The sequence below is a fragment of the Rutidosis leptorrhynchoides genome, chromosome 5 (assembly GCF_046630445.1).
Source record: "Rutidosis leptorrhynchoides isolate AG116_Rl617_1_P2 chromosome 5, CSIRO_AGI_Rlap_v1, whole genome shotgun sequence".
Lineage (NCBI taxonomy): Eukaryota > Viridiplantae > Streptophyta > Magnoliopsida > Asterales > Asteraceae > Rutidosis > Rutidosis leptorrhynchoides.
The window spans coordinates 24,173,169-24,186,228 of NC_092337.1; the positions used below are offsets into that span (position 1 = coordinate 24,173,169).

Consider the following 13,060-nt stretch of genomic DNA (forward strand, 5'->3'; position numbering starts at 1 on the left):
ACGGGGAAGTTTGTGAGACAATTTTCCAAAGATGAGTGTGGCAGTGACTGTAGTTTTACCGTGACGTGGCTGATGGTTGAGGATAAGAATTTGGGGGAGAAGAGGGATAGAGTGATTGTGTGGTTTTAGAAGAAGAAATAAAAGAGGATTTGGGGATTTATCAGGTTGAAAATATGGTTGTGGCCTTGTGGGTTTATAGAGGATCCGAGTATGATGGGGATAATGACATATGTGTATTATCATTTTGCCACATAGCATCGTGTTTATGAAGGATATCCATCGTTTGTTTATATTTATAAGATAATGCATACAATCATACATGTAGTAGCCGTACATTTAGATGGCACCCAAATACATGGTGCATTATTAGTTAAATCTCATTATATGTAATACATGAGCCATCAATTAACACACTGTTTTCATTATTAACTCAATACTTAATGAATTATGGTTCTCTACAATGTGTTAAGTTGGAAACATGGTGCATTGATCACTCTACTAAATCATTTACACATCGACTTTTATTAGAATCTCAAATATTGTGTTTATCACTTTACTTTTCTAAGCCTATATAAATAATAACACCATATGTTAATTTGTTGCGTTGAGGGGAAAAAAATCTTATATGTTGCTTATTGCTATATTCATGTGTTGATCATAATGGGAACATAACATTAAACGTTATAAAATAGATGACTCATTTGAAACGGTTTTTGAGCAGCCGTGCAACGCACGGGCTCAAAACCTAGTATAACTATATACAATGAAAATTTGTCCACCTGCAAAGAAACATGGTGACCCTTTGCTTGTTTTAAATAATATTTCACTTTCATATTTTAACCAACAAAATATTATTTTTAGTAAATATAAATAAGATTTAATTTTTTATTTCATGATGTAAAGTATAAAAATAAAGGGGGACAAAATGTAAATGTGTATACATATAGAGTTGGAATTAGATGAGATATATAGGATTAAAATTAGGATATAAATTGAATGCCAAATTTAAATGTATTACTGATATCGGTATATCTCCAACTCCAAAATAAATATCTTAGCCATAAAACCCTAGATAATAATCAGATACTTTGGTTTACTCGTTTATATATTAATGCAATAAAATGCCCCTGTTCCTCTCAGCTGGTGTGGTTCTTGTTTGCAGGTATAACTTGATCCTAGTTGTAATTAGTTGTTTTTCGTTTGAATCTTATATACGAAATAGATAGAAACAGATTGGATTGGTTGAGTTTTGATAACCAAATGGCTATAGTTATTAATCAAGCATAAATATCTGTAGAATTAAAACGTGCTACTCCATATTATGTAAAGGTTTGGGTTGTCAATATCGGAATGCGTGTCTCGTTGTCTGTTATGATCATCATAATAAGTTGATGTTATTGTGGTAGAAAATTTGGTTTTCAAGACAATATGAAAAGCTTAAAACTTTGGAAGAAGATTAAACAGATGATATCAATTCAATAATTTTTAGGGAGTAGTTTTTTTTTATTGATAGGTGGGTTTATATAACAGTTTCTGTACTTTTAAACGAATACACGAGGACTTTGAACAGCTATTAATTTACTAGAGTTTATGCGTAATAGTTTCCATAGCATTATTGTATAAGGTGGCTTCTCTTGTAGTGTAGCGTCTCGTTTACAGGTATAACTTGATCCTAGCTTGGCTTGAATGTTTTGTTAGAATTGTATATTAGATAGGAACATATCGGATTTGTTGAGTTATGATTAATGAATGGTTATAGTTGGATGTGTCTTGTTGTCTGTTATGATCATAATTGTGGTAGAAATTGGTTTTTATAGTTGTTGATTTTAAAATGGGTACTATGTGACTACTAACATTTATAACACTGTATTGATTGATTTTAGCGACCTTGTTAAAAGGTTTGAGTTGGGCCATATTTTATACGCATCCGATTCAGTAGTAGTAATGGAAAAAGAAGGTAATGGGCCGGTTGCCAAACCAGTTGAAGATGGTGCACATGTTTCCATATCAGTTCAAGATGATGTCACATCACATTCCTCCTCGAACACCATCAATCCAGAGTAAGTTAATTGATCTCTTCCTATCCCTATCTTCTCACCTTCATCTGCTAAGGTTGTTCAAAAAGGTTTATACTTTTAGATATTAATGGAGGTTATTTGCAACATATGGATCTTGGATTTCAGGATTCCAGCATACGCACGTATCTTGGTGTATATGTATTTTTGCTCTGCGACTGTTTTGATGTTTGTTCGCACTGTTCAAAACGATAAGAAATCACCACTTCACGTGAATGGTGTTTTATTGAACTTTTCTGGTGTACCATTATGTGTTACCATATTGGTAACGGGTATTTTGAAATGTGCAAATTACTTTGAATTCTCATGGATGAGGGATATTCATTACACTATCTTAAAGTGTATTAGTTACTGCTCTGCAAGTCTCTCCCTCTTGTTACTTGTGATGGTGTTAATCATCCCGGTCAAACTCAGTTGGAATGGATTTTTAGTGGCGTCTGTAATCCTTGGTATTGTAATTGCAGACTTCAATTCGCATTATGATAAAAGTTTCGAGCAAGAGAAAATCTACACCATAACCTTTTTCATATTATTGTCAGTGCCTCTTTTATTTGTGTTGGTGATCTTCCTCCCCATCAACCTCAACTGGATTGTGTGGATGGTTTATGCTTTAATCTTTCAATTGAACTTATTCTGGTTGCTATATGATTATATTAAACATTAACTTTAGCTTTCTGGTTAAGTCCTTAGATAGTTAATTAGCTTTGTGGAGTCATGTTAGTTAGTTGAAAAAGTTGTTTTTTATTTTTTTAATTTTTTTTGTAAGCATGTAAATGTAAAGGGTACAGACTTCAATATTCCATTTGTGATTTTCTGATGCAATAACTTGTACATATATTACTTTGAATGTTATACAATAATATATACTCTAGACGATAAATCTTTTATACGAGCTATATTATACTATTAATTGTGAACATAAAGAGTAACCTACTTAATCTTTAATAGCAAAATGTGCCTCGTTATCTTTCTTTCTGCCCAACCAAAACGAGATGCCATAAATATCAAAATTGTCTATGGTATAGTAATCAAGATATCTGTTGTTTTGGTATTCACCCCAACAAGGATAATGCATACTCCCTTTCATGGGTGACACTATATAAGCTCTAATTAAGTCAATATATGTGACAAAAGCTTAAATTTTTAGCAAAATGTACAATGTTACTAGAAGTGATAAGGAAAAATGTATTACATTTTTTAAAATTTTGTTGTTGTGTGTTTGAATAATCAATATGCAGTTGGGGATGCTACATGTGGAAATGGTTATGATACGTTAGCAATGGTCAATATGGTGGCTGATGAATCCTGATAAGGTGTTGATAGTGCACCTGGAGCAGATAACAGTCTACAATGTCAAGCCCCACAAGCTCAGGACCACAGGCTCAACTATTGTTATGGGCTTTGGCCATTTTGCTCAATAATTGTTATGGATTTAGGGAAATTCCCCAAAATACACTTTTTTAAAAAGTTTTATTCCAAAATACACTTTTTCCAAAAAAATTGTCTATTTACACCATTAGGTCGACCACCCTTTGGGTCGACTACCCCTTTACCCGGTCGACCACACCATATTTCAATGTGGTCGACCCCCGTTTATAACTGGCAAGGTCGACTAACATGTGTTATCGGTCGACCACTATATTCGACCCCAAAAAACACGGGCGACCTTAATGATGGTCGAGTATACAAAAAGACACTGAAATAGCGAGTTCACAAAATTCAAATTACAACTTTAACAAAATTTTGCTCCACAAGCCCTAGATACGAACCCTGATTCATCAACCCTGATTCATTGCATATTCAATCAAGAGATCCCTTCAATAGTTTGTAGATAAACCCTAAATCCATCGTCAGTGTATCTATTTCGTTAGATTCAATCAAGAGATCCCTTCAAAGATAGGTAAAACCTTATTTCGTTGGTGTATCTATATGTTAGTTTATCTGTATGTGTATATATGTGTATATATGTATATGTATGTATGGGTCCCTGTATGTATATGTATATGTGTGTATGGATGTATTTGTATGTGTGTATATGTCAGTATATGTATATGTATATGTATATGTATATGTATATGTATATGTATATGTATATGTATATGTATATGTATATGTATATGTATATGTATATGTATATGTATATTTATATGTATATGCATATGTAACTATAGATATACATAGGGATCCCATATACATATCTCCCATTTTTTTTTGCTATAGTGTATATATCTGTATATGGTGATATGGTGATGGGGATCCCTTAGATAGGTCAGAAGATCACTTGCATACTCGACCAGTCAAAGGGTCGAATGCCAAAAAATCAACTATAGTCGACCCCATATTGGGTCGACTATAGTTGAATAAAACTATAGTCGACCAGAATGAAGGTCGACTATAGTTTATTTGCTTTTCAATTGTATGTACATGTATAGTTAAATGTATGTATGTATGTATGTATGTATGTATGTATGTATGTATGTATGTATGTATGTATGTATGTATGTGTATCTATATTAACATTTATGTATAATGACATTATCATTGTCTGATTACAGGTTTGGTTCGAGGCCAAGGTCACCATTCGAAGCAAGATGTCTCTTATTCGGGAGATTAAGAAGAAACTCACTCCGGCTCAGATAAAGATTTTCAGAGAGACGTGTTTTGGTCATTGGTTAGATATATAAAGTGTGATAACAATGATCCTGGATACATACATTGCTTATTAATGAATCAGATTGACCGTCCAAAAAACTTTGTAATCAACGGACGCGAAATATGTGAGGAGCCAGAAGAGCTATGGTTTCGAGTTACCCGAGACCATGTCATTAGGTGTGGTATACGTGAGTTTTGCTTGGTTACCGGGATGCTGTTTGGTCCAGTTACATCTTTTATAGATTGGATAGGTCAAGAGAGGTCTGATTTTGACCACTCGGTTTCATCTCGTGTTTTTAGTAAACGACATAGTGGTCCCCGTCATCTTTCAGAGTTTCACGAAGCCTTTTTTAAAGACGAGTTGAAAGGAACTGACAAGGATAAGGTCATAGTCGCCATTGCGTTGATAATTAACTTATGCTTCCTTGGGAAGCAGTTGCGGGATGGTGTAAACGATGACATGCTTCTTTTATTAGAGGACTTTGAGTTGATGAACAAGTATCCGTGGGGTTCTTTCTTATGGACCAAACTTTACAATAGTTTGCATCACGTGTTAGTACCTTATAAAGAGAGGGTAGCAGATAAAACCCGGAAGGGGGTAATGACATACCATTTGAGCGGCTTCACTTGGGCGTTTAAGGTAGTAATCTGTACTTTTAAATTTTAAGCAATTAACATGTTTCATATTTAACCAAATTTGGTTTTTGTTTGAAGATGTAGATATGGGAGGCATACAAACACCGAATAGAAGCATATGCTTTCAAACCGGAAAGTGATGGCATACCTCGTGGAATCCACTGGAAACGGAAGAAGAAAGTCATGGGATGGAATGAGTACGTTGAGTTGATGCAACTCCCGGTGAGTATAATTATACCAAAAAGTTTATGTATGTGTTATGTTTATATGTATATGTATATGTATATGTATATGTATATGTATATGTATATGTATATGTATATGTATATGTATATGTATATGTATATGTATATGTATATGTATATGTATATGTATATGTATATGTATATGTATGTGTATATGTAACTGTATATGTATATGTAACTGTATATGTAACTGTAACTGTATATGTATATGTATATGTATATGTATATGTATATGTATATGTATATGTATATGTATATGTATATGTATATGTATATGTATATGTATATGTGTATGACAGGATGATATCCCGGACGAAGAACGACCTCTCAATCGTTTGAGGCCCACCAAGACAGAGGTTAAGTGTGAGTGGTGGGTTGCTAGTATAAACTATTTCAAGAACCCCGATGCTAAAGTACCGGTGAAGAAAGTTGATGATCCGAAGAAATTTGATGATGAGACGAAGGAGTTGACGGATATGATTAAGAATTTGACAAAGAGATTAGATGATCAGGAAAACAAACATGCCAAGGAGATTAAGGTGATGAGTGATCGGGTTGAGGCTGGCATCCGTGTTACACGTGAGACACTAAAGATAGTGCAGGGTTTACATGTTTCTAGAGGCATCCATCGGACAAGTATTTTAAAACTCCATTCTATGATACAAAACCTATAACAACAACAACAATAAGTACTGGTAATTTCTAATTATATAATTCATTTATTGTGCAAGTTGATAATTTATATAGAGTATAAAATGTCCAGTGTGCAGATGAGTAGTCGACCCTTCAATGGATCGACTATCACCATATTTTCGTTGTAGTCGACCATTAATTAGGTCGACTATATTAAATTTATACTATAGTCGACCCTAATCAAGGTCGACTATATAAAAATATTTTTGTTGAATTATTGTTGTGTGTTTCTGTGATAGGATGATGGTGGTTTCATTGGTGGATATGTGTCAGATGTAGAAGTTCAAACAACCAAGAAAGATATGTTTGATAATGTGAAGGTTGCTTCACCGGTTTATGTGAGGAAAAGCAAAAGGGACCGTCGGGTTGCACGGGCAAGGATGTCTCCTTACGTTACACCGTCACAGATGATCAAAAAGGCTGGTAAAAGAAAGCCTGACATACCAGAGAAAGAAATCCCGATAAAACAACAGAAGACGGGGAGACTGAGGGCTCCGGTAGTGGCTGTTAATGTTATTCTAGAAATCATTGATGATTTGATTCATGGATCTGGACTTATCTACCCCGGACCTTCCACATTATATGATGATGAAAGGAATCTGGACGGCCCTAAGACACCGGAAGAGATGATGACTCCACATTATGAGTGCATTTCGGTATTTTTTTTTTTCGGGGCCTATCCGACAGATTTATATTCATCACTGACGAGTTTTGGGAGCGGATCTACAACAAATTTGAAGGCGGTTACTTAGATAACTTTGTAAGTGTTTTATAAACTTATTATTAATATCGTAAATTTAACTTCGCTAACATGAGATTGACTAACTGTTTGTTAATTGCAGAATATTAATGGTTGGGGATCTATGTTGTTGTGGTGGAGCTACTGTTTAGATCAAATGGATTTTCAGCCGCTAAAGGACAGTCAAAGATGTACGATCATGCAGGTCGACATGATTAAGTGGATGGGAATTTTTAAAACGGGTGTAACACTTGACCCGAAATACACCAATCACAATATTACTTGTTATGCAGACGGTTCGAGACTCCCTTTCCCACATTGGTCGAAGTGTCAAAAGGTTATAATGCTTTATACATATACATATACAGTTTAAATATGGTATACATAGACATATACATTCAGATTATAGTTATTTGTATAACTTTAAATTGTAGGTCCTATTCCCAACATGTTTGAAAGATGCGGATCACTGGGTGCTTATTGTGCTTAATCTTAATGATTTCACCGTCGTCATTTATGATAGTTTTGTGAAGCACAAATCAATTGACCACCGCGCTTATTATATTTCCGAGTTAGGTAAGTGTCTGCCAGAGTTTTTGAGGGCAATTAGCTACACTCCTCCACCACACGTCTCGATGCCATCTACATTTACGTATATCGACTCACCTCAGCAGTCAGGATATTACGGTGACTGTGTTTGCATACACATGGAGCGTGTATTTTGTGAGCTAACCTATCCATTTGAGGAAGATACTGCGAAGGTTGCATTGGAATACAAACACATGATGGGGAGGACATTCTTTAGATCTCGAATCGAAGTACGTAAAAGGTAGATCTAATGTTTGTGTTGGTATTGTATTTTGAACAGGTTATATAGTGTTGCTCATGTTGTATGTATTTGTAGTGTGTAGTTGTATATTAAGTCAGCAGGTTGAACATGTTCCATTGTAATGTTTGGACAGGCACATTTTGACTGGTCGACCACTAGTGTAAATTGTGGTCGACCACTGCTTAAATACACTATAGTCGACCCTGATGTGGGTCGACCACTTGACAAAAATGCTTTAGTCGACCACAAACTATGAAGTGGTCGACTACTACGATTTTCATGATTAAAAAGGCAACCTAGGTCCCACATTTAGATAACATTTCTTATCCTGATTAGCTACGATAGGAAATCCATCTTTCATGAATTTAATTGGATAATGTTAGATCCTTTTATTCCTTGTATCCTTTTGTACTCTATAAGTAATTCCCATAAGTAATACCATACTTGATCGATATTCAAACACACCAAATTCATATTCACACCAAATTAGTAGTTGAAGTTATTCAGAGGTCAGTTTGAGGTCATCACTTACTGGTGAGTAATACTTTTACATTTTTAGTGATGAGTAAGTTAAAGATATATATTTGTTCAGGAGGTTATTTTGATAATGTCAATAATCATATAGTTTATATGCCACTTAATTGTCCCAGAGTACCTTCGAAACTTCCAATCGCGCCAAACAAACCCTTTAAGCGTACGATTTTGTTAAAAAATGTGTTAAAAAGATCGATGTTTCACAAGATTTAGTTATATCTATGAAATACATTGTCGATAACTGTGTCTTAGATATCAATGACGATGAAGATGATTTTAATGATTTTTTGAATTTCGCCATCTCAAATCAACCCATTCACATATATCTAGAAGATATTACGAATTCAATGCATGTTTTAGGTTGAAACCTTACTAATCCTACTGACCAGTTCAACCTACAACAACAATACAATAATTAGTTAAACCTACAACATCCGACCAATAATCAGTTCAACCTACAACATCCTTTCAATAATCAGTACAGCCTTCATCATCCATCCAATAATCAGTTCAACCTACATCAGCAATCCAATAATCAGTTCAACCTACATCATCCATCCAATAATCAGTTCAACCTACAACAGTCATCCATCAATCAGTTCAACCTACAACATTCATCCATCAATCAGTACGACCTACAACACCAAACTGACAATCAATTCAACCTACACCACCCGTACACTGATCATTACAACCAACCACATCCATACACAAATTATTTGAACCTACAAAATTAATCTGTAAATCAATTCAACTTACAAACTCAAACTACAGATGAAATCAACCAACAAATACAATACACCAATTTGTTGAACCCACAACAACCACCAGTTGAAGAAAACGAAGATCCTTACATCGTTGACCTACCTACATCTGATCAAAGCGAATCCGAGCATGATGATATGGAAAATGTGAATCCAGTCAAACCAACAAAACACCCTTTTTCTAACTACATAGTTGATGAGGATGATGTTCCTGATAGTGATGATGAATACGAAGATGAATACGTCGATCTAACACAAACTTATGACCAGCCAATTAAGTATAATCACCAACCAGATGATATATTTTGGAACATGCCACCGTTACTGTAGAACACCCAACCCGAAATGAAACCTAGATAAATGACAATATATGAAACCTCAGATCTAGTTAAATTGAATCAGACTTTAGAATACAAGGAAGATTTTCTTATGCAATTACGTACAAAGTGTGTTACTGAAGGGTTCCAGATAAAACCAAAGTACTCAGACAAGTCAAGGTATACAGCTACATGCATATCACCAAATTGTTCATGGCAAATTACTGCTAGGTGTATACAAGATAGCAACAACTTTCAAGTACGGAAGTTGAATGATCTACACACGTGCTCAAATACCCAAATTCTTCCGAACAATAGGCATGCCACCAAGAAGGTCCTAGGGAATATATTGAAAGAGGTGATGAAACAAGAAGGTCGTGTCTATCGACCGAATGATATAAGGACTGATATGTCGGCGCGATTTAAAATAAGTCTATCATACCACCAAGCATGGAAAGCCAAATTTTACGCAATTGAGATGTTGAGGGGTAGTCTTGAAGATTCCTTTCAAATACTACCTAATTATCTATATAATCTTAGATTGTCTAACCCAGGTAGTGTAACCAACATTCGAACGGACAACAAAGGCAGATTTGTTATGAGTTACATGTCCATTGGTGCAGCGGTATGTTTAATGCTCTCTTCATTTACTTATTAATTTAACTCGTATTCATTAACAATGTTTCAATACTTTTATATGTAAACACGTTCGTTTGTTAACTATGCACGACCAGTTATCATAGTCGATGGGGCTCATTTAAAAAGTCGTTACTTGGGGACTAACTTGATTGCTGTCGCTATGGATGCTAACAATGGAATCCCTCCATTAGCCTACGATATTGGAGCAGGAAAGACCACCAATCATTGGACATGGTTTTTTGGTAATCTAAGAGACTCTCTACAGTCTTCAGGGTGTTGTATTGATAATCTTACCATTATATCTAACAGGGCACCTGCAATAGCTGCTGGCATATCAATTGTATTTCCAGAAGCATTTCATGCACTATGTGCTAGACATTTATTGGGAAACCTTAAAAGTGTGTCTAAAAGGGTTAAAATTTACGAGTGGCACTACTGGAAAATGTGCAAAGCGTATAGAAAATCTGATTTTGATCACCACTATGGTATACTAGCACGACGTATTCCAGACAGTACACGTACACTCACTACTGTTGGCCTCAACAGATGGTCTAGAAATCATGCAGATCTTGTTCGGTATGCTTACCTGACTACTAATAGTGCAGAGTCAATGAACGCACTGTCAGTTCATGCGAGGAAACTCCCGATTACAATGTTTCTTGAATTCTTTAGAGCTTCAGTTCAACAATGGTTTTGGGAAAACCGAAACACTGCTGATGGTTTAACAACACCTGTCACTTCATATGTAGAGCGTAAGCTGGGTAAAAGAAATCGTAAGTCTCTTACTTGGACTGTCAAACCGATATCACAAGTTAAGTTTGAGGTAATGGATATGAAAAAAAGGCGGTAAAGTCAATCTACAAGATAAAACTTGCACATGTAAACAATGGCAGTTTTTCGGTATACCTTGTGGACATGTAATGGCAGTAGCAAGGTATTTTGTACTACGTGACGTTACTACACACGTTCAGAAGTATTTCCACACTGAAACGTACAAGTCGGCATACAATGAAGACAATAACCCGCTAGATCATATTTCTGAATGGATAGATCCAGGACACCTACAAACCGTCCTACTGCCATTGGTTACAAAATGACAATCGGGTAGACCGAAGAGTACTGCTCGTATACCATCCCAAGAAGAGGACAAAGACAATTTCAAATCTAAAAGAAAATGCAGTCGTTGCTTGGAATATGGACACACAAGATCAACTTGCACCGCACATTATGATCTATCTGAAGATACATAAAAGTCCAAGTGTAACTCAAAAACAAAGGCAAAGCCGAAGGGGTTGGTAAAGGGGAAGGGTAAAGGAAAACGTGAAGACTCATGCTCAACACAATTTGGCTCGACTTACAATTTGAGTGATGATTAGCTTCTTCTTTGTGTTTTAAATGTGTTTAACTGTCATGGATGATAGGTATGTGTGTTCGTATGTTTTCCGCCGTTTAACTGTCGTGTATGTGTTGTGTCTGTAACTTGTGTTATTTGTTATGTAATCAATAAATGTAGTATGAGATAATATATAATATTTGTTGTTCAAATTAAAGTTTATTTCACTAAATTGGATGGCAGGGTACATTGGAATTAAATAACTCTTCAAGCAACACAACACATAATGGTAACACAGTAAACTTAAATAAAAAAATACTCAAAAGTAGGTTTATGTGGTCTAACATAATCCCAGACATAGAAATATTCAAACATTTCACCATATTCAAGTTGATACTGTCTTTCAACTCGACCCCTAAATTCATGTGCACCTTCGAGTCTATTAGTCCTACGACTTAATCTTTGCCATATTGCATTCCACTTACGACATGGTTGCATAAATGAGGACCATTTTGACATTAGTTGGTCCATCGTTTGATTTACGCTTGGACCGCTTCCGTTATAACTAGTTGTAATCAACGACCAAAACTCAACACGATTGGACCTCTTTGGATGTTTGTAAAATTCAATCCAAGAAGTACATAATTTGAGGTCATCACTTAAAACAGAAGCAGATAAACTAGACATTTTATGAGTACACAAAGTAATATTAGAAGAAGGAAAGGTTGAGTAGGAATTAAGTAAAATGTGAAGGTATTTATAGTCGTGAAACAAAATCAAAAATCTTATCTAAAATCCCAAAAACCTTATCTAAATTCCTAAAAATCTTATCTGATATATCTTATCCAATAGTAGTATGATTTTATGCTTAGTCGACCCACTTATCGGTCAACTACAAAGCAAGTATGGTCGACTATGGTTAGTCGACCGAGTTTTGGTTAACAAGTCGGTCGACCTTTAGGTCGACCATCTCATTGAAGTAGTCGACCAACAACAATGAAGAATGTTGGTCGACCACCTTGAAAACTAAAGTGGTCGACCGGGTAAAGGGGTAGTCGACCCAAATGGTGATCGACCTAATGGTGTAAATAGACAATTTTTTTTCCAGAAAGTGTATTTTGGAAGAAAAGTTTAAAAAAAGTGTATTTGGGCTAATTTCCCATTGATTTATGCCTTTATTAAACTTAAGATTTGAATGCGTATATATTTTTAAATTTTAATTTATTTTGAATAATAATCCACATTCATATTTTAAACAGGAAAATATTCTTTAATAAATATAAATAAGATTTGATTTTTTCTTTCATAATAAAGTATAGAAATAAAGGGGGGCAAAATGTAAACGTGTAAAATCTGAACGCGAATTTTGAATATATTTGCCCCAAAACCCTAGATGATATGCTTACTCGTTTAATGATGCTATAAAATAAAAGCCCCTCCTCACAATGAATGTAAAAGTATTCGAACTATTACGTGTGGCCGAGCAGGTGTGGTAGCTAGCAATCGTCTCGGTGTGGGTCCTTGTTTGCGCGCAGGTATAACTAACTTGATCCTAGTTCTAATTAGTTGTTTTTGTTTAAATCCTATTAGAACTAGATGGAAAC

At 35.1% G+C, this 13,060-nt stretch overlaps 2 protein-coding genes across 2 annotated transcripts; both read left to right on the forward strand.

Moving 5' to 3' along the window:
* Window positions 1-1,023: 1,023 nt before the first annotated feature.
* LOC139846549 (uncharacterized) lies at window positions 1,024-2,852 on the forward strand. The gene is made up of 3 exons (XM_071836029.1): window positions 1,024-1,162; window positions 1,884-2,060; window positions 2,184-2,852. Exons 1-3 carry the CDS (start codon window positions 1,122-1,124, stop codon window positions 2,737-2,739), a joined length of 774 nt encoding a protein of 257 aa, XP_071692130.1. The 5' UTR covers window positions 1,024-1,121; the 3' UTR covers window positions 2,740-2,852.
* A 6,675-nt stretch (window positions 2,853-9,527) lies between these two features.
* Window positions 9,528-10,973, forward strand: LOC139848462 (uncharacterized). The gene is made up of 2 exons (XM_071838193.1): window positions 9,528-10,038; window positions 10,219-10,973. The coding sequence occupies exons 1-2, from the start codon at window positions 9,528-9,530 to the stop codon at window positions 10,971-10,973; spliced, it is 1,266 nt and encodes a 421-aa protein (XP_071694294.1).
* Window positions 10,974-13,060: the final 2,087 nt, after the last annotated feature.

Coding starts and splice junctions, on each gene's coding strand:
- LOC139848462 (XM_071838193.1), top strand. CDS start 9,528: ATGACAATATATGAAACCTCAGATCTAGTTAAATTGAATCAGACTTTA. Junction 10,039..10,218: donor TCTTAGATTGTCTAACCCAG/GTAGTGTAACCA, acceptor ATGCACGACCAG/TTATCATAGTCGATGGGGCT.
- LOC139846549 (XM_071836029.1), top strand. CDS start 1,122: ATGCCCCTGTTCCTCTCAGCTGGTGTGGTTCTTGTTTGCAG. Junction 1,163..1,883: donor GGTGTGGTTCTTGTTTGCAG/GTATAACTTGAT, acceptor GATTGATTTTAG/CGACCTTGTTAAAAGGTTTG. Junction 2,061..2,183: donor TCGAACACCATCAATCCAGA/GTAAGTTAATTG, acceptor CTTGGATTTCAG/GATTCCAGCATACGCACGTA.